Raw genomic sequence first — 22,669 nt, 5'->3', positions numbered from 1 at the left:
CTTGCAGAACTCAGACCTTATCTTTAATTCCAGTATTAAACACTGTAGCTTACTCAACAGGTCAGATCCCTTTTTTTTTCCTTCTGAAACTCAGTTTCATCCTAGTGTCCATATTTATTTTTGACCCAGAACTTTGGCCCGTCATCTCTGTAACCCTTTGCTGCAGATCAGCTCTAGCACTGCTTGATCGTTCCAAGGCCCTGGCCTCTACCTCCTAGAGACCTTCTGACCACAATCTTTCCTTGCTTCCTATCCACAGTGAGTTTCATCCCTGATCTTCATTGTGGTAGCACAATATGGTGGGTATTCTAGGAAAACTAAAGGAAATAGATTCAGGGGAAGAAAAAAGTCAATAAATTTCGTTAATTAGAAGATTTTAAGCCTGATTGAAAAAAAATTTCTTATAATAAGTGAGTATTAAAGAGTCTTTGAGGAAGGATTTGTAACTTTCCAGATTAGCAGCTGCTAGAAGTAGGCCAGCAGAATACAGTGGGGGTTGGGGGCAGCCCTTTTCCTCTCCTTGCCTTCCATTTGCTTGCCTTCCCTCCCCTTCCTTCATTTTCCCTTCCCTTTCCTTGTACTACCTACCTTACCAGAGTATTATGAAGATCAGATAAGGTGGCATGTATGAGATGTTTTCAAAACATAAATCACAGCATACATGCAAACTATTTTTGGTTATTCACTAGTCAGTGGGAGAGAGAAAAGAAGAAAAAGCAATTGGAAATGTGACTGAAGCCTTGTAGGTCAAGGGGAGCACTTAGTTTACAAAAATATCTGTGAAAGGACCAGGAAGAGTGCAAGATGTGCGTGAGGGTCCCAGCCTCGAAGGAGGAAGTCAGCAAGCAGTATTTTCTAAGGGACACTGATCAGAGCCAAGCCTGTAGACCCCTATGTCAAGTAACTGACCAGAGGCTACCAGGGTACTTTCTTTGACTGGGAGGAAGAAAAGAAACATTTATTTCTCACCTACTATGTGTCAAACACTGTGCTAAGTACTTTACAAGTAGCGTCTCATGTGATCCCTGGAAGCTAGATGCTATTATTATCCCCATTTTACAGTTGAGGAAACTGAAGCAGATGGAGTCTAATACCATGCCCAATGCCACAAAGCTAGGAAACAGAGGCCAAATTTGAATTCAGGACTTCCTAACTTTAGGAGCTGTTTTCTATGCATTGTGGCACCTAGCTGTTGGAGAGAAACAATCAGAAACTGCCTCCCCTTTCTGAACAAAAATCAAACAAACAAAAAAGAGCCAGCTTGTACTATGGGACACATGGAACCCTTAGGGAGCTTGTAACTAAATGCCACTAGCCCAAGTCACTCAACAGTATTTCCCAAAGTAGCCCCTCTATAATGAATCCTGTATGAACATGGGGAAGATATAGTCAAAAAGAACAGAAAAATTTAGTTGTTTGCTTCATAGAACTTCCAGCATACTGGTAGCATAAAATCATATGATTAAATTAATATATTTAAGAACATTTATAAGTTAAGGTATAAACTAATTGCAAATCAGTCTGTAGCAAAGTGTCCCTTTTATCCTACTTTTTTAGAAGACTGGGTAAATGCAAATAGTCACATAAATGAACAAAGATTAATGAATAACAGTATCTATCATTTCTATAGTACTTTATAAACTTTAAACATTATATAAGTGACAGGTATTATTATTTGATCCTTACAACAATCCCAGGAGGAAGATGCTGTTAATTATTCCCATTTTACAAATGAAGAAACAGGCTGAAAGAGGGTATGTGACTTCCCCAAGGTAACACACATAATAATTGTCTGATGCAGAATTTAACTTGGGTTTTCCTGACTCCAAATCCACTGCCTCAGTAGCTACTTGGCACTGTCTAGTCCGTTACAATGATTCTGTTTAATATTAAAGGATTATAATTACAGCTAATGTACATCCTCAATTGGTCATTTTGGTCTTAATCTAGGCAAGCAGAAAAGTTTGTTCATGGGGCAAATTATTAAGATCATCTCTCCAAGTGCTAATACTGAAATCCACCACACCCCCCTGAATATGGGGGAAGGGAGAAGCCTATTCCTGTAAAGAGGATACTAAACAATAATTCCAAAGGACTCAAAATGAAAAATGGTATCTACCTCCAGAGACATAACTAATGAACTCTGTGTGCAGGTTAAACCATAAGTTTCCTTCCCCCACCCCCACAACCACTTTATTTTTCTTACTTTAAACATTTTTTTTGCAACATGGATAAGATGAAAAATAGATATTGGATATTGCATTACTTGCCTTCTGAATGGGCGGGGAAAGGGCTGAAAAAAGGGAGAGAATTTGGAACTGAAAAATTTTTAAATAAAAATCAATAATAAAGGGGCTGTAAAAACACTAAGGTATATTCTACAGCACTACGTGCCTGCTGAAGGGTTAGCCTCTGAGCAAACAGTGGGGGTGTTTACCCAGCAGTTTAAAAAAATTATACGAATGGCATCAATAAAGTATGCCATCAACATGATGGTCGTGGGGAAAGATGAAAATACTGGGAAAATAAATAATTTCAGAATATCAACAAGGGACAGTGTAAACCATCAGTGTGGAACAAGATATAATCCGAAAATGGGTTAGTTGAAGGAGGGAGAAGCCAGGCATTATGAATATTATCTTATTATTATCTCAGTTGGATGTTGCCTCATTTAGAAAAGTTGGTAGCATAGTGGATAGAGTGCTGAAGCCTGGAGTTGGAAAGACTTGAATTCAGATCCAGCTTCAGACACTTACTAGTTGCGTGACCCTGGGCAAATCACTTAACCTCTGTCTGTCTCAGATTCCTCAAGTAAAATGGGGATAATAGTAGCAGCTGCTTTCTTGGGTTCATATGAAGATCAAGTGATATTTGTAAAGTACTTAGTACTGTGCCTGGCACACATAGGGACTGTATAAATGACCCCCTCACCCACTCTGAAAGACTTTATCAGTGGGAAAGGGAGGCCAATGTGCCAGGGGTCTATGCTACTGAATAATTAGCAAGATGGTTGGCGCTGGACTAGAGGAGCTGGTGAAGGACCTTGAAGGTCAGGTAGAAGTAGCTGTATTTATTAAATGAGATAGTATATTTAAAGTACTTATCAAAACTTAAAGTGTTACGTAAATGGTGTCATCATGATCATTATTTATGACAACAGACAATAAGCAGCAGTCTGCTACTAAAACTGTTTTGTGAGCCAAGTTTTTCTGGGGAGGGGGTGTTATATAAAATGGAAGAGAGTAAAGCTAAATGTAGAGAGACCAGCTGGAAAACTATAATGTCAAACTATTACATCCCCTAGCATGAGGGCCTGGGCTCGAGGACATCTGAAAGATAAAGGGTCTTTAAAAAGAGAGAGAGAACACAGAGTCTAGAAAAGGAAAATCTAAGAAAGAATTTTTTTTTTAAATATAGGGGTAGCTAGGTGGCACAGTTGATAGAGCACCAGTCCTAGAGTCAGGAGGACCTGAGTTCAAATCCGGCCCCAGACACTTACCAGCAGTGTAACCCTGGGTAAGTCATTTAACAGACAAGGTGAAATGATCCCATTCTTTTTCATTCTTGTTAAGAAGGAGTGATAGTATTGTAGAAGGAGCTCTGAATCTGCCATCAAAGGTTCTGGGTTCTATTTCTGCCTTTGAGGCCATAATATAAGAGGATAGAATTAGATGTCCTCTGAGGTCCCCTTCAGCTCTTTCTATGCATTCTGTACATAATTTTACAAGTATCTGTTGTCTCCCCTTTTAGAACATAAATTCCTTTCCAAGTAGGGACTGTTTCATTCTATGTAATTGTATGTACTGTGCCTAGAACATAATACATATTTAATAATATGCTTGTCGATTGATAGGCTGATTCTATAATGATCAGTCTCCTCCTTTTCATACAGCACACACCCACCAGAAATGCTATTAACAGGAAGGATTCCTAATTGGGTAGGATGTGGGGTGAGATGATTCCAAAGGCCCTTCCTCTTGCAACATTCTGTGATCCTAGGGCAAAGAAAAAGGAAAGAAAGGCTGAATCCAAAAGATATTATGTATAAGTAGCTGGCAGCTCTTTGTAATGTTTGAGACTGAAAGGACAATGGCAAAAGAGTCCCAGAAGAAGCTACATCATTCCACCATTGCCTTCAACTTACTCTAATATGTCCTCACCCCTATAAACCTCAGTTTCCCTCTCTCTTCATCTTTCACAAATCTTACATGAAAGGCTTGACAGCAGCATGTCACCCTATAGGCTTTGCATATTTGATGTTTGTTTGGCTCTATTACAAAGTCCCCAAGGGCAGGGATCATGGTTTGGGTTCCCTCCCACAGAGTCTATGCCTCACCTTTCATGTAATAAGCTCTCAAATGTCTGAGGAGGGGAGGGGAACGGGGAGGAGATCAGGCACATAATGGGCTCTTCTCACTTGTGAAAGAATGTCTTTGTACATCTACTGGCAAGACAAAGCTATGCCCTCATATTATGACTCCTTGGGCACTGCCAGTCCTTGGAGTGATGCCATCCTAGAAGAAGCAGATTGGCAAAAGCAAGGGGTATTGCAATGCTCACAGGCCCAGGGCAGTCCCTCACCTGATGCCAAGTGTGCAGCTTGCCTCTGAGCTGGCCCAGACAGAGTCATGCCCTGGTGCGATCCCCTCATCTTCTGATGGATGGCCTTTCATCTGTCACACAGACACCCTCTGAAAGTCCCCATTTGTATCCTTGTAGATGCTAATCTCCTTAATGTACTGAGTTGAGCTTATCTCCCTCAGAGGCCTCTGGTTATTTATGTATTTTTGTCACTGACTCATTGAATCTATTTTCTTTTTCTTCCAATCATCTTTTATTGAGATAACTGAGAGGATAGAGCAGGTCCATAATGACCCTGGTTTATTGGCTCATTATTAGACACCTCTCTAACAAAGTATAATTGTTGGACAGACTGTAAGAGGAATCAGAGAGCTATGTATCTGCAGAAAGTATGTCGGGGTGGGGGACTTGTAGTAGTTCTCTTAGTATAGGGGCTCTTAACTTGAATGGGGCATGGATTTGAATGGGAAAAAAATTCAATCTTTATTTTCACCTACTTTTAAAATTTATCATTTTATTCCAGTATTAGTGTAGACAGCATCATTATTCTGTCCATAGATTTCACCAGACTCACAGAAGAGATCATGGGCCAAAAATGGCTAAAATCCCTTGTTCTAGTGTAAGCATACAATTCATGTCTGAAGTCCCCCAATCCTTCTTACTTTCCACCTCCCTCCTCTTTTTTTTCTTCTCCCAACATTTTTTTCTCTAGGTCTCACTTCCTTTTTTCCTGGTTTCCTTCCCCCTGCTCTTCTCTCCTATTCTCTCCCTCTTTTCCTCCCATCCTCCAGCTCCTAGTCAGCCACTCTGAATTCCTGGCAGCCAGTAAAAGGATGGAAAAAAATGTTCCCTTTTCCTCCTTTCTCTGCAGCATGAAATCAGCATTTTTATATTTTAACATGAACTGAGAAGGGCAAGGGAAGTTTGATTAAACCCAGCAGCTTCCTATCTCTTCAGGCATTTAGCAGCCTAGATCCTTTCTTCCATTCAAATATTTCATAAAGGCTCAAAACAGTTTAAAAATGGAATATTGAACTCTTTCTTTGTGTTCATGATGGTTGTGAGTTTGGGTAATCCATACCCATTTCACAGGTCATAAACCTGGGTTAAGAAAAAGCTAATGGTTTTGTTTTGTTTTGTTATTGTTGTTGTTTTTGAGATCAAATACAGTCAAGAGAAAAGTAGGAGGCAGCACCTAGAATTCTCAACTCCTAACATATCCCCTGAAGTCCAAAGATATCCCATGACCTTTAGTAAAAAAAAGGAGTCCCCAGACTTAGACTGAAAAAATGTATTGGGATGAAATTCAGACAATCAGGCTTCTAGGGGTAGCTCTGCCACTAGTTGCATGACTCTCCCCAAGTCATTTAACCTTTCTCAGCCTCAGTTTCCATATTTATGTAAAATGTGTTTAAACCAGCATGTCCCTATTTCTCTGATGGACAGACTGGGTTCAAACTTGAGGGCTTCCCCTGAAGGTAATCTGGATGGCTTCTGTTTTCCTTTCCCCAAAGAGTTTGGGCAGCTACTTCCTTAGAAGGTCTAATAGTGTTTTTAATTCCTTTACAAGGAACCAACTAACCACACCCTGGAACATATAGCAAGCTTACTACATTTGACATAGAGAGGACAAGTGCCAGAGTGCACAGACAGTTAGAACATGGCTCTCTTGAGTCCCCATCTTCCCTGGAAAACTATATCTTGGCCCCTCAATTAGAGTGCTATCCAGGGAGCAGGTAACATTCCTTTCCTCTTCCTCTACAACCAAATGAGAAAGAAATCAGAGTCAGTCCCACCTTATGCCTAGCCCTTGACTCATAGTGCAGGAAAAGTCAAGGTCTGCATTTGCTGTTCCACATCATAGCTCTTTTGTCTTATCACACTCCTCAGGGCCAATTTCTGTAGTTCTTGACTCGAACTAGGAACTATCCAGCTTGATCCAGGAATTCCATAGCTCCCACCTCTCTTCTCTGCTATGGAAGATACAGCATGGCATAGTGGAAAGAATAGTGAACTTGGAATCAGAAAGACCTGAATTCAAGATTCACCTCTGACACATACTGTCTATGTGAACTGGGGCAAAAAAATTCATAGCTCTAAGCAACTCTAATACTATGAGATTATATTAACAGGCAGCTTAGAATAATGGATAGAGTGGTGGACTTGTAGTCAAGAAGACCTAGGTTCAAATCCTGACTCAGATACTTACCAGGCATATGAGCCTGGAAAAGTCATTTAACTCTTGTGTTCCTCAATTTCCTCACATGTAAAATGAACTTGTTGACCTCTGAAAGTCCTTCTAAAGTTTAGCATAGTGCCTGACACAGAGTATACATTTAATAAAAGCTTCTTGACTAGACTTAAGTTGTCTTCCAGCTAAAAATCCATGAAGAGATGATGTAGCGTAGCCCTGCTACTACCTTGCAAGGTCTTGCAGACCTTGGTCCTAGACTTCTTCGTCAAGGAAATCTTCAACTATCTGCCAGTTTCTGTTGCACCACTGTTACTCTGCCCTGCCTTTGGTGACTCTCAAGAAAGTGTGACAACTTTTATAATGAGATAACTGGAATCAAAATTACCTCTTAGCTATCTCACACATTTCCAGTTGTGCAAACTTCTGTTAACTTCCTGCCTCAACCAGCTGTCTCTTCACTTTCTTCTAGCCAAATTAGGACAGTTGAATTCCATTCAGTTTTTTCCTGATCTCAGGGTGTGTGATTCCCATGTAGTCAGCACTGAGCCTTTTTGAGACTGGGAAAAAGTGTGCTATCCCTCTTCCACTGCCTTTGCTGGGTTCCACCATTGCCTAGTAATTAGAATACACCACAGAAATTACCCTGAGGAGCTTCAAGAAAGACAGAAAAACCGAAGTAGGAGGGACATGGTGGAAAGATATTGCTTCCAGTCCTGTTAAAAAGAAAAGGCAAAATCCCAGGCCCCAGTTACAAAGGGAACTGGCTAAATGATTTCTTAAGTCCCTTCAAGCTCTGACATTCTGCAGTTCTATTATTATAGAACTATAGGGCTTTCTGCATGATGAGTCCTTAATAAAATTCACCAAATACTTGTTAAGGGACCACTAGTACAAGGGACTATTCTGGTCTCTGGGGATACAGAGGAAAACAAAATTCCCCTGCCTTCAAAGAGTTTGTCTTCTACTCAATAAATCCTGTTGACTGCCAAAGAAACAAAGAGGTTCTCCAGTGCAGGAAAAGAAGACTCTCAACTACTCCTACGGCATTTTCCTCCTCTCCTTTTGTCACATAAGGCTCCTAGGAAAAGGGCATAACAGATGACAGTGATAAAATCCCACATTCCAGGGGGAAGCCATGTAGGCCAGTTATTTACTGCTAGGCGCCCAGGCTCTGTCCCACTGATATAAATGCCACAAATAAAACACACTCCCAGCTCAGCAAGCAGCATCTATCTTTCTTGGGGTGATGCTGGGTAGTTTGGGGCATAAATCCAAATCCCTGCCCACTGGGGGGGAATAAACATCTTCCAGATGGATTGGTGTTCATGGAGGTTCCTTTCTCGAGGGGAATCTCAAAACATCTGGCTGGTGCAAACTCTGTGATATGACCTAGTAGGGCTTCTTGTTCCCTTCAGGTAAGAAGGGAAACCTGTGACCCAGCCTGAAGCTCCTGCCAAGCCCCATGGTGGGATACTCATTTGTATGGCTAAAGACAGTTTGTTTTTAATTACTTATAGCAAATGCCCATAGTATATTTTGGAAGAGCAATGAAGCATTATTTTTAGGAGATCCTATGTATACACACAGACATCCACACATTATACATACACTTATGCACATATACACAAACACATACACAAAATGCCCATATACACATGGACATACATATACCCATACACAATCCAATATTTTCAGGGAAGTAAATCGAGCCTGCAAAATAATTTTAGTCTGTTTCCAACAACACTGAATGAAATTTTTTAAAGAAAATGTTACATACAGATCTCCATTTTAGAGATTTGAGGGAGATAGGATATTATAGGGGAGGGAAGGCAAGGGAATTTTAAAAAATTAAGATTTTATCTCTGCTTACATGGAACTTAGAGTCTAGTGGGGGAGGGTATTACACATGCACTAATCATCATGACATAATAAAGAAGAAGAAGGAGGAGGAGAAGAATAAGAGGAAGAAGAAGTAAAGAAGAAAGAGGAAGAGAAGAAGGAAAGAAGGAGAAGAAGGAGGGGGAGAAGAAGAAGAAGGATAGGGAGAAGAAGGAGAAGAAGAAGGAGGAGGAGGGGGAGAAGAAAGAGAAGCAGCTAGTGTTTATATAGCTCTTTAAGGCTGGCAAAGACCTTTACCTATGTTATTGTCCGCATTTTATAGATGAGGAAACCAAGTTTAAGAGAAGGTAAGGAACTTGAACAAGGTCACAAAGCTGGTAAGTATCTGAGGCAATATTTGAACTCAAGTCATGTTCGCTAGTGATCTAGGACTCCTTCCACTATGCCACCTAACTTCCTTTACTAAATAAAATATAACATTAGAGGTGCAGTGGAGGCAGCATTTTATATTAACTGTAATCTTAGGTTTAAAGTAGTAAAGATTTGAGTCCAAACCTTGCCTCTGAAAGCTTCTGGTTCTATGACCCCAGACAAGTCACTTAATTTCTTTGTTATTGTTCAGTCATTCCACTCTTGTTCAACTCTTTATGACCCCATTTGAGATTTTCTTAGCAGAGATACTGGAGTGGTTCATCATTTCTTTCTCCAACTCATTTTACAGATGAAGAAACTGACGTAAACAGGGCTAAGGGACTTGCCCAGGGTCACACAGCTAGTAAGTGTAAGTGAGGGTAGATTTGAACTCAGGAAGTTGAACTTTCCTGACTCCAGGCCCAGCATGCTATCCACTGTATCATCTACTAAGTCATTAATGCATTGCCTTCTGCTTTTGTGGAGATTTCCTTCATGCTGATGAAGCTGTAGATCTTTTGCATGCATACATAAGAGAGTTGTAAAATACAATGGGAAGTTCAGAGGATATGTGATTTCTGAATATCATTGCTATTTGTGGAAGGAAGTGAGACCTTCATGAGGAGCAGATCTTTGAGCTGGGCCCTAACAGATGAATCTATACAAGATTTGTGACTGAGGGACCAGAGAAGCAGGAATTAGTGTGGGAGAAAGCACTTGGTTCTGCTGTCTTGGATCCTGTATTTCTTTCCCAAGACTGTTTAGATTTAGAAATCTTGCAAGGCCTGGAGCAGAAATCACTTTGGAAACCAAGACTTCTTGCTGATCAAAACTAAACCCAGTATTTGGGAAGGTGAAAAGAGCAGTATCTAGCTGTTGTTGATATCACCTAAAGCATTAGGGAATGGTATCAGAAAGATAGTGAGGCCAAAGGATCTGGGAGCAGTAGAAGAAGACCTGGGTATAGACTAAAAACTACTTGTTATATCAGATCAGAGAAACCAAAGCATGTCTTACTTCTATCTTTCTCCATTTCCAAATCTGTAAAATTGGGATAGTAATGCCACTCTGCTTCCCAAGGTTGTTGTGGGCATAAAATGAGATACTATTTGTAAAGTGCTTCCCAAACCTTAAAACACTTATTGAAATGCTAGTTATAATGAAGATGGGACAGGTAGGTGGCACAGTGGATAGAGTACTGGGCCTGAAGTCAGGAAGACTCATCTTCCTGAGTTCAAATCTGGCCTCAGACTTCCTAGCTATGTGACTCTGGACAAGCCATTTAACCTTGTTTGCTTCAGTTTCCTCATCTGTAAAATGAGTTGGAGAAGGAAACAACAAACCACTCCAGTATCTTTACCAAGAAAACCCACAATACTGAAGATGAGGAGGAGGGTAATTGTCTACAAACCATGCCCCATGGTGTCACTCACCTCACACTCACCTGAAGATAGACTCCAGTGTTGGCTGGAGAAGCAACCACATATTTGGAAGAAGCTTTCCCAAGAATATGGGGAAAAAATCTTGCTGGAACTAGTCATTAAAACACCTACCAAACCATGGGCCCAGGACCTCAAAGAAGTGAGACCACAGGCTGGAAGAAATATGAAATCTTTAACCTCTTTTTCCGATCACTTTTGGGTTAGCTTTTCATAAGAAAAGTGTTTTACTAGATTTTATTTGGAGATACTCAGCACATAGGGAGCAAGTCAGTGCTTGTGCTCTCCTAGTCTAGAATTTTATAGAAGTGTACCAAATGTGGGAGGGAAGATGGCCCCAGGATCTTTGCAGCTGCTGCCAACGAATGGCTTTGGAGAATCCTGCAAACCTCCAATGTTTAGTGGGTCCATATGGATTATTGTGAGGGTGCTAAGGGTTGTGTGTCGATCCACTCAGAATTCTTCATCCTTTTCCTTCTTCGTTACCTGCTGTTTAGTATTAAAATCCCCTTTATTTATATCGATATGCCCCATTTTGTTTTATCCATGAATCCCTTCATTTAAGTCTTTGTTTAATAATACACAGTTATAACTGCCTCTACTTTCAAGAATCTTTTCTGCTTAGTCAAAAAGTCAGAAGTCATGCATATCTTTGTGAATAAATTTGTTCTCATATGGGTTTCAAACATTAATAAATATGGATATTTTTTCTTCAAAAAGTTCCTAAATCACATGTATGAAACACGTATTATCCATTTTCTCTAATGGTTTAAGCCTCCATAAGGTTTTGGGTTATTTTTTAACAACCTATTGTTCCTTATCCCATGGTCTCCTTGATGCCCTCTATGGTCCAGCCACATTGGCCTTTCTGATGCTCCACACTATCTCTCATCTCTGTGCCTTTTCCCTAGCTATTCAACATGCCTGGGATGCTCTCTCTCCCTCAAAGGCCTCTACATGCTGGAATCCCTGGTTTTTTCAATACCCTCTCTACCTTCGATGCAAGGCCTTTCTTGATCCAATCTCTCTCTACCCCCTCCACTCACTGATTTTCATTAAGATTACCTTCTATTTAATTTCTATTGGCCTTGTATCAACTTACATATGGATATATTGTCTCCTTATTTGAATGTAAACTTCTTAAGAGCACAGACTATTTTGCTCTTGTCTTTGTATTCTCAACACTTGGTACAAGTGCCTGGCATATAGTCGGTATTTAATAGATGCTTTTTGATTGATTGATTCTTCTTGCCTTTTGCCCCCAGCTCGTAGAGTATTTACCCATTTGATTTTTCTTTCTAGAAGGTCAAGGCTTTGTGAGTGAGGATGAGTATCTGGAGATCTCTGGCATCACACGGGACCAATCTGGGGAGTATGAATGCAGCGCTCTGAATGATGTTGCTGCCCCAGATGTACGGAAAGTAAAAATCACCGTAAACTGTAAGTTGTCATTCAGAGCTTGCTCTCAAGAAGTGTGTGTGTGTGTGTGTGTGTGTGTGTGTGTGTGTGTGTGTGTGTGTGTGGGTGTGGGTGTGGGTGTGGGTGTGGGTGTATGTGTGTTGGGGTAAATGGGCAAAAAATGGGAAAGGGAAGCCAAGGAAGAAGGGGCCTCATCCTATCCAATTTACTGAATGACTTAGGGTGGTATCTTTAGTCAAATACCCTATCAAGGTGCATACTTTCATATTCATTTTCCTCTTGAAATCAAATTGGTTTCTGTAGTTCTACTGAGTTTTCAGGTGGCTTGTTTTGCATCTATGGATACTGAATTGTATCCATCCCTTGTATGCCTTATGAAAGTAGTACAGGTTTGGGAAGAATCCATATAATAGATATTCATGTAAATGTAATAGCTGTCATTGGGAAGTTGTTCTTTGGGATGCTAGATTCAAGAGATATCTTTAGGAAATTCATTGGCATCATGGACATGCTCCTTTAGCAGCTCTTACATGATTTAACTATTGACTTTGCAGATCCTCCCTATATCTCAAATGCCAAGAACACCGGGGTGTCACTGGGTCAGAAAGGCATCCTCAGATGTGAAGCTTCTGCTGTCCCCCTGGCTGAATTCCAGTGGTTCAAGGAGGAAACCAGGTACCCAGAAATAAGAGATGTGGCTACTCTGAAGCTGATCAGATAGATCAAGACCTCTTTTTTGAATTCAAAACATTTTGTTTATCAGCAGGGGCAATAGAAGAGAAAAGTGTAGAGAGGGCAGAAATATCCTTGCTGCTGGCATCTCCCACAAATGTATCTCCTTGTCAAGCTAGAAAGAATTTGATGGAATTTATGTGTTAAAATAATTGTTTCATAGTTTAGAGAAGAAATGTCCGTAGGACCTGGGTTTGAATTGTATCTCTGACATTTCATTTTGTGAACTTGAGCAAGTCATTTAATTTATTTGGTCTTCAGTCAATCAGTCATTTAACTTTTTATTAAATGCCTATTCCACCTGATGCTTGAGAATGCAAAAAAAAAAAGAAAAAAAGGAAAACCAAAAACAGAACAGTCCCTCCTCTCAAGGAGTTTATAGTCTAAAAGGGAAGACAATATGCCAAGGACTATGTACAAACAAGATAGATATCAGCTAAACTGAAAGTAGTCTCAGAAGTAAGGCATGAAGATTAAGGTAGACCAGGATGGGCTTCTTGCAAAAGTTAGGACTTCAACTAAGATTTGAAGAAGGTCAGGGAAACTAGGATGTCTCAATAAGGAGAAAGAGTGTTGTCCATTTCGGAGACAGCTAGTGAAAATGTTCAGAGTCTGAAAATGGAATGTCATGTGTGAGGAACATCAAGAATGCTGATGTCACTGGGTCACAGAGTATATTGCAGGGAGAAAGGTGTAAGAAGACTGGCAAAGCAGAAAGGGATGAGGTTAAGAAGGGCTTTATAAACTGAAGAGAGGATTTATATTTCATCCTGAAGGTAACAGAGAGAAACTGAAGTTGATTGAATGGGGGAAGGTGGTGTGTGACATGGTCAGAATTGATCTTTAGGAAGAAAAATTTGATAGCTGAGTGGAGAATGGATTGTAGTGGGTAGAGACTTGAAGCAACGAGATCAATCAGCCTTCAGGTTATTGCAATAGTCGTAGGCATTATGCACAGTTAGCAGGTGTGTCCTGGATGAAGATCCAATAAAGGAGACAGAAAATGACTGGTCAGACAGGTAAGAGGAGAACCAGGAGAGAGCAGTGTCCTAAAAACCTGGAAAGAAGAGAACAGAGTGTATTTAACAGTTTCAAAGGAGACAGAAAAGTTAAAAATTATGAGAATAGATGAAAGGCTATTAGTTTTGTCAATGAAGAGATTATTATTGACATTAGAGAGAGCAAATGAGATTGGAAACTAGACTTCAAAAATTAAGAATGAAAAGAAAACAAGTGGAAGCATCTATTATGAACAGCTTTCTCATGGAGTTAAGACACAAAATAGAGGGAAGATGAGACAATAACTAGCAAGGATGGATGAATAAAGTAAGGATTTTTTGAGCATGTGGGGAAACACTTGCATATTTCAAGGCAGAAGAGAGTTGACTAGTAGAAAGGATCAGTTTAACATTAGTGAGAATGTAGAGATGATGGAGGAGGCAATCTGAAGGAGTGGAATCACTTATGCAGGGCCAGGGGTTTTCCTTGGCAAGGAGAAGGGTCACCTCTTTAGGTAAAATAGTTGAAGGCATTCAAGTGGCTTTGAAGTGAGAAAAGGCATTTGAATGAGGCGAGATGGGGAACAGAGGAGAAAAGCTCTCTGCAAATGGCTTCATTTTTTTTTTACTGAAATATGAGGCAAAGTTTTCAGCTGGAGATTGGACATGGGTGAGCTTTGGGATGTTTAAGGAGCAATTAAAAGGTTGGAAGAACCCCTGTGATGAATGGAATATAGAAATGTTCTGGAAAGTTGTAAAAGGATTGCCTTGTCACAGTGAGACTCATTTGGGATTACATTACAAATGTATACAAGGCCCAATCATCAGTTTTCATGAATTTCTGTACCTCTGTTCACCTGCACCTGTAAGTAGGAATGAAGACAGTGAATGGTGGGGCTAATCCAAGGCAAGATCTTTGTTAGGAAAAAGAGGCAAAAGTTCAACTGGTTCCCTAAGGGGTTGAGATGGAGAAGGAAGAAAAGTGTAGTTAGTGTAGGAGTGATGACCAAGGAAAGAACTCAGGGGTAGGAGGACTGAAGATTTCAGTGAGGATGAAGAACTGGGATTAGAGTGGCAAGGCATAGGGAGAAAAAACGTCAATAGACTTGTCAGATTTAAAAATATAGATCTGAAACACTCATGGATGACAGTAAGATCAAGGGTATGACAGTTTTCTGTGGATAACTGCAGTGAGATGGTGGGGAGCATTATAATTAGTAAACTGAGGAACTGAGAAGTTTAAGTCAGTATCAGTATGCATGTTGAAGTCTCCTAGAATGAACATAGTTGGCAAGGAGAGGAAAATGTAGAGCCAGGCACTGAAGTTACTTAGGAAGGAAGGAGAGTGTCTTGGAGGCCTGTAGAAAACAATCACTGGATGATAAATGTGAATTGAATAACTCTCAAAGGAGGGGAGGTTACTTAATGATGATGGTAGAGGGAGGGCCTGCAAGTACCAATGGAGAGCAAGGAATAACAATGCCGGAAAAGAGAGTCAGGAAAACTGTCATCAGGAGGGAGCCAGGTCTAATGAGTGCAAGACAGAGTGAGAAAGGCAAAGATTTAAGATTAAAAGTTTGTTACCTATGACACAGGCATTGTAGAGGAAGTGTGGAAGGATTGGGTAGTTTTAGAGTCAGGTTTAGGTTGAGGGGAATGGGAATAAGGGTTTAGAGAACAGGGTTGAACAGTGGCAGCTGGGTGTTCAGAATCACTGAGGTGGGGTAGGTATTCTGGGGTAGAATTATGCTAATCATTGAGGAATGAGTTTGGGTAGGTTATCCTCATGCACAGGTATTTAACCTTGGGTAAGTTGTCCCTGGGTTTAGGCAGGTAACTGTGTGTGTGTATATATGTGTCTAGAAAGGGATAGAAAGGGGGGGACCATGGAGGATGCCCAGGCAAAGACAAAGCAAGCTCTATAGAGTTATAGATGGCCAGAAAGGATACTTGGAGCAAAATGGAATGGCTCCTTGGAGAGACAGGCATAGACAAGGCAAGCCCTTTTTGGTGGTACTAGCAACTGGTGGAAGGGGATTAGTCGGGAGCCTCTGAAGTTCCAGGTCTAGATCTGTGATCCTCAGATTCCCTCTTACTTTTGACCAGGTTTTCCTTTTTGCTCCTGATGGTGGTAATGATGATGAAGCTTGGAATTAGGGAAGTGGGGATGAGGAACAGGGGGGCCTTATAGAAGAGGAAGTCCCTGAGGTAGAAGTACCATGTGAGTATTTTGAAGGAGGTACAGAAGTGCCCATAGCTCAGCCTCTTTCTATCCGACTTCTTATTCTGCCGTATAGAACCAGATCAATAGTGTCTCCCTCTCATTTCAGGTTAGCCACTGGCCTGGATGGAGTAAGAATTGAGAATAAAGGCCGCATGTCCACACTGACTTTCTTCAATGTTTCAGAAAAGGATTATGGGAACTATACTTGTGTGGCAACAAACAAGCTTGGAAATACAAATGCCAGCATCACATTGTATGGTGAGTTCAGAAAATAAGTCTATATCTCTAGTGGGCTTAGGTTTAGAGCGAAAGCAAGAGTTAGAGTGAGAGCAAGGTGAGGTGGTGGGGGGAGAGGGAGAGAGAGAGAGAGAGAGAGAGAAACTCTGCATGGCCAGTGCCCCTGAGAGTGAAGGGATGAGGAATTCTTCCCCTTCCTTGCTCTCACAGAGGATATGGTGATCTTAGTAAGATAAATAAGGTCTCCTGATCCCTTTGGGAGGTGGTTTCTTTCACTACTTTCACTACTGGGCACACATACGGTTTCAGTTAACATTCCTCTGATTGTCACAGGAGAAAAGAAATTAAGCCAGCCTCACTGGTGTCTGACTTGCTGAAATGTAGACAGTTATTGTGATTGAGAGTTCAGATGCGGTACCATCTAGAGGTCAAGGGATGGGTAAGATAAATTCCCAAGGTCCCTTTGGTCACAATCTTCAATGCTTCTAGTGAGTTTTGTTTCTGAGTTTTTAAGACAACCTTCTGCTGTCATTTTTATTCTCAGTCTACTGGAATAAAAGAGCAGAAACCCAAGTACAGCTACACCTGCCCCCATCCCCAAATATCTAATCATTCCCTGAAAGGACTATTTTCTAACATGTATGGATGTGTACTGCCAAGCCATGAAACCTTCTCTGAAACCTATCACAGCTGTTCCTACTTCCCCAAACATCTCATGCCTGTGCCTTTGTGATAGTGTCCCCTCAGCTTCTCATTTCATGTGCCATAGGTCCCAGTGTGGGGAATATATGTATGCCATATAGCATTTATTTGTTTGTTGGTTTATCTGCTGAGGTTGGTAAGAGGGGAGCATCTGGTACATAGAGCGAAGAGGGCATCAACTTTCATGCTCACCTTGGACCCCTGAGCTAGCTTTCAGCATTGACATTAGCTAAACTTTTTCCATCAACCATCTCAAATTTGTGATCTATGTCTTTTGTTTCCTCTCTGCATTGTGTGTGCATTGTGCTGTGTGTGTCTTAGAAATAAGCCCATCATCAGCAGTGGCAGGTGGGTACAGCATGTTCCTTCCTTCATCTGCCTGCCTTAATGCTGATGCTTTTGAACCTAAGCCTACTTCAGAGGCCCCCTTGCCTGCTCCACCCCCTAACTGATCTCTCTCTAAGGGATAGACTTCAAGGGTCTCAGATTGTACAGCATGGTAACATTCACTTAAAATGTAGTGACTTTGCCATCTACACATTGGAGATATCATCACATGCCTTGCCAAAATAAATTGCAAGTAGGTTATATTTTTTGGTGATATGACCACCCTCTTATTTGTGTACAAGACAACATTAAGGGGGGGGCCAAATGGGAGCCCAAAGCAGATGAATGCCTTGTGTTGATCTGCAAAGATAGTGCATTGAATCTAGTGTAGCTTCTCCTTGGAGACAAAGATATGTTCAAAGCTTATGAAATAGCTGCTTTTTCAAAATAGAGGCTCAGTTGGAATTGGCCTATATTCTGGATTTGATTTCTTCCAATAGGCACTGAAGTTACTGCCCAGAAGATAAGCACGGCAGGGCACTAAAGTACATCGTGAACCCTAGATCCAAGTCTAGAAACTAATGCCACCATCTCGTGTAGTAGGTGGTGAGATCTGAGTTATCCAGAGAATGGCCACCATCCTGTCTACTTCTTTGAAATTAGGACAGCCGCAGACATGATCATCCAAGGCTAACCTACCTTCAGCAACCGTGCATGTCCACCATTCAATACTGCCATCTCATTTCTCATCCTACTTTGTTCTACTGCCAGGTATCCTGGTCAAATAGAAACAGAACAGGACTATAAAACAGGAAATCTGGGTTGGAGCCACTGAGCATCTATATGATACTTTAAAAAAGTTACTTAATGGAAGAGCATTGGATATGGAGTGAAAAGACCTGCATTCAAGTCCCAGCTCTCCCACTTATTTGTTGTGTGACCTTGAGCAAATCATTTAATGTCTCTAAGAGACCCAATAGGCAAGACTGAAATTTTAATGCTTACTTTTAATGCTTTTAGTCAGTCAACAAACATTTATTAGTGTCAGGCATTGTTCTAAGTATTGGGGAAACAGAGAAAGAGAAAAAAAGTCCTTGATCTCAAGGAGGTCACCATCTAATGGAGAAGAGAACTTGCAAACAGCTATGTACCAACAAGCTATATATAGGATAAACTAGTAATAGTCAAAAGAGGGAAGACACTACAATTAAGAAGGATTTCAAAAGGCTCCTTGTAGAAAGTGGGATTTCAGCTGGGATTTGAAGGAAGCCAGGGACTCCAGGAGGTAGAGATGAGGAGAAAGAGTATTTCAGACATGGAAGACACCTGGTAAATATTCTCAGAAGTGAGAGATGAAGTTTCTTATTCAAGGAACATCCAGAAAGGCAGTGTCACTAGGTAGCAGAGCACATGGATGGGAGGGAGGTATAAGGTATAAGAAAACTGAAAAGATTGGGGGGGGGGGAGGTTATACAGTGCTTTGAACACCAAAGGCAGGATTTTATATTTGATCCTGGAGATGATAGGGAGCTGCTGGAACTTTTCTGAGTAAGAGAGTGACATGGTCAGATCTGTACTTTAGAAAGATCACTTTGTCAGCTGAGTAAAGGATAGTAGCGAGGAGAGAGTTGTGGCAGGCATACCAATCAGCAGGCTACTGCAATAGGCAGGGTGTGAGGAGATGGGAGTCTGTGCCCAGGTGGAAGCAGTATCAGAGGAGAGAATGTTGTGAGGATCAAATTATATAAGGGGTGTCAAGTTCTTTATAACTGAAAAGCATTATAAACATTACAAGTATCAATCTGATCATGTTCTGTATGCCTCCATTTTCCAGTTTGGAGAATGTGAATAATACTAACTGTCCTACTTCTCACAGTAGTAAGGATGAATAAAATATCACATAAAAGTACTTGGAAAAAGGGAAAATCACTAAATAAGTGCACAGTACTTGACTTCCTACTAATACTTCCATTGCTGTTATTTCCAGATTGTTCTTTGATGGGCTAAAAGACTGGGAGGGTGGGGAAAAATAGCTTATTACAGAACTGACAGTTTGAAAAGTGTGGGGTTTGAAAAATGTCTAGGCCAACAGTAACAAGGGTAGGGATAGATGATGACAATGGGAAAGTGATCAATTCTGACCAGGAGACTAATCCCTCTCTAATACCCTTCAAAAATTCCCTTCCTTTTCTCTTAGAGGGCAGGTAAGTGGCACAGTGGATAGAGTGCTGGACCCGAAATCAAGACCAGAGTTCAAATATGGCCTCACATACTTACTATCTGTGTGACTCTGGGCAGATCACCTAACCCTGTTTGCCTCAGTTTTCTCATCCATAAAAATGAACAAAATGGCAAATCACTCCAGTATCTTTGCCCAGAAAACCCTGTCACAAAGACATGACTGAATATCAACAATTAAATCCTAATTGTCCAACCTTAAGGTATCATTATACCATTTTACAGATCAAGAAACTAAAGTCAAGGGAGATTGGGTCTCTACTCCAGATAGCAGAGGAACATCTTCTCACCTTTTAGGATTCCTAAAGTTAAATGATTCTAAGATGAAAGACACGGGAAGAATAAAATAAGGGAAACTGACTTTCTAGGCTCATAGCCCTTCACTTACAAAATGATGTCAGTTGCCAAGGATGTCAGGGAGAACCATACTCCAAAAGGTGTTTGCATTTTATTAGGTAGAATAGGCAATTCAAATTCCCACCTGGTACCCTGGCATCCTGACATCACGTCCAGCCATTCTACAGCAAGGGATTGGTTTGTCCAGGCCAGTTTATGTTCACTCTGGCTCAGTAGGATGACCACAGCTCTGCATTACAGTGAAGCCATCGCCCTTTCCCCATTCCCATCAATATGGCAGTCTCATTTGGCACCTCTGCCATGGAGAAGGTCTCACAGTTCTTCCCAGAGAGAACCAAGGAGGAAGGCTTCTTGACTTGATTACATCAGGCTGTGGAGAGTACGATGAGCCTAATGAGGCATATAAACACTGGGATTACTTGAGCTGGCAGGGGCAAAGCACAGGAAAAAGCAAACAAAGCTGGGAAACAGGAGGAGAAGCGATAGTGATGAAAACAGATTTCTCACATTTTATCTGTGAAATATAGAGATGCATAAAGGAATTAAGTGTCAGAAATAAGGGTAATTCATAGGAATGCTAGAATTGCAAATGAAAATAGTATGTTTTGGTACAAGAGGGCACCTGGGCTTTTCCGCAGGCAATGTTAGGCTTCCCAGAGCAGCCATGACTGCAGTGCTTGCTTCTGCTACCAGCAGAAACAATGGTAGGTGGAAGGAGGGAGGTCCTTGATTGTATTTCACCAGTGTTACTCTCTCCATACCCACCATACTCACTGGTCTAGGCACCTTGCCAAACCAAATCTCACTTGCTCAGAGTTTCTATAGACCAATCTCTCCCACTGCTAACCTTCCTCTTACCTTCCTCCCTGCTCATTGCCTCCAGGGCAAGGGAACCACCGATGACTTCCTTGCCTTCTCTCTGCTCTCTTAATATAGCTTCGGGTAGAATGGGGATTTGTAATCTGGGATCTCTGAACTTTTGAGAGGGACAGACAGACAAAAAGAAAGATAGTTTCAATTAATTGGTTTCCTTGATGATCAAATATCTTTTATTATTATGAGAAATGGTCCATACGTTTCACCAGACTGACAAAGGGGTCCATTATCCAAATAAGGCTAAGAACCCTGACTTAGAGAAAATTTTAAATGAAGATTTTTGCTCTATTCCTTCAAGTGGCACCATGGGACTGATGAACTTGATCAAGAGAGTTTTAAATATTCCTTCTACGAACTTCCACTAGTATGCTTTCTATGATAAGGTTGGTGTATCCCAGTGTGGGATTTCACAATCTCTCTGAGCTTGTTTCTTCATCTATAAAGTGAGGAGGTTGAATTAGATGACTTATTTATCCACTTACTGCTTTAAAATTATGAAGGGGAATCAGAAAACCTGGGTTTAAGTCCCAGCTCTACCACTTGTGACAGGTCCCTTAAACTTTCTGAACCTTTTCAATATAATGCAGGGAAGATAGTTCCTACCCTGTTTGCCTCAGAGGAATAAAGCTGAATGAAGCTCTAATATATTGTGTATGAGAAAGAACTTTTTAAACTGTAGAGTGCTATGCAAATGCAAGTAGTTATTACCATTCAGTGCCTAGTACAGTTTCTGGCACATAGCTGAGGTCACAGTAGGAATTGGTCCTGGGACTTCATTGCTCCATGTAATTCTTTTGTGAGGAAACTACCTCTACTAGTGCAGACTGGGCACCCTCTCTACAACTTACAATCTTAGGGCTTTGTATAGAGCAATAAAAGGTTGTTACTTTTCCAGAATCACCATGTGTCAGAACCTGTTCACTATCTACTGCACTACCCTTCCTCTTACTTGAGAAGGTGTTTAATAAATGTTTGGTGATTAATTGACAATCCAGGAAAATATCTTCCCTGTGCCTTCATGATTTCTTTAACTTGAGTCTATCTAAGGGAAAACAAAATGATGACCAGATCCTGATCTCAGGGCCTCCTACTCAGTTTGGGGTGCTATTTCTCTGACCTTTTCCTCAGCATTCCTGCCTTCACTAGGCCCCAGTCATAATCATTTTGGGGTCTCAATACTACCAAATAATTGAGGATACATCAGACTTTCTAATTCATGGTTTAGGAAGAGGCTCATCATGAGATTTCTTCCTACAGAAGCAAAGACTGCATATATTTGTCCATTTCCTGCTGATAACGTGTATGGTGTTTAAAAAAAAAATCCACAGTTTAGGTCCAGGTGGGAGGGAATGAGTCAGAGAGAAATACCATTGCTTTTGGCTGATGGCAGCAGTGTAATCACTTGTATTTTCCCCAACCTGCAAAAAGTCAACATATTAGAAAAAAATATGCAGACATTTCACATTTCATTTCTGATGAGTTTCCTTGTTGTCCTCTCTCCCTCCCCTCCCCTCTCTGAATCATTGACATCTGGTTATTAGTCTAGGCATTTAGAGTTCTAACACTCACGCATGGCACTTGAGAAGAGGGTTGGGAGGGGAGGGCATGCTGATGTCAGCATAGACACCAGAGCTTAAGGGAAGGCAAAGACTAAAGCCTTGTTTCTTTCAAACATATGATGAGCCAACAGATTTGAATTAACTTTTGATGCCCACTTCTTAAGCTCTCTTCTTTGTGGAATGAACAAACTGGAGAGAATTAAGGAACATAAACAAAGATGGCGCCCCCCCCTTTTTTTTTTTGCTTCTTCATACAGAAATCCTAATTGCACTACAAAGCCTAGCCAGGCTTGCTTGTAATACAACACAGAGCCATGTTTCTGCTGTAATTAAGAACAATAGAGAGAAAGTTCCTTTTGAAGGCAAATGATTCGCCTTCATCAGCTGGCACTGCAGAAAATAGGTTTATGTTCCACCAACAAGTACTGTACACATGTTGTCTAATTAGATTTCTTTGCTTCTCTTTTTTAATCATTAAGAACATCGTTATCCTTTTGGTTCCTCATTAGAAAGGTCAAACAGTTCACATGTTTACT

At 40.9% G+C, this 22,669-nt stretch overlaps 1 protein-coding gene across 2 annotated transcripts in view; it reads left to right on the top strand.

The window, feature by feature from the left end:
- The window catches only part of OPCML (opioid binding protein/cell adhesion molecule like), a 1,434,734-nt gene that overhangs the window by 1,397,469 nt on the left and 14,596 nt on the right, over positions 1–22,669 (top strand). For both annotated transcript variants that reach the window (XM_072611620.1, XM_072611619.1), the window contains 3 exons: positions 11,767–11,904; positions 12,438–12,558; positions 15,944–16,095. In XM_072611620.1, coding sequence (XP_072467721.1) covers positions 11,767–11,904; positions 12,438–12,558; positions 15,944–16,095 — 411 coding nt within the window. The remainder of the gene's footprint in view (positions 1–11,766; positions 11,905–12,437; positions 12,559–15,943; positions 16,096–22,669) is intronic.

This window comes from Notamacropus eugenii, chromosome 5 (assembly GCF_028372415.1).
Source record: "Notamacropus eugenii isolate mMacEug1 chromosome 5, mMacEug1.pri_v2, whole genome shotgun sequence".
In the NCBI taxonomy this organism is placed as follows: Eukaryota; Metazoa; Chordata; class Mammalia; order Diprotodontia; family Macropodidae; genus Notamacropus; species Notamacropus eugenii.
The sequence above is the reverse complement of the archived record's forward strand: the minus strand, read 5'-3'. Positions and strand labels throughout refer to the sequence as shown.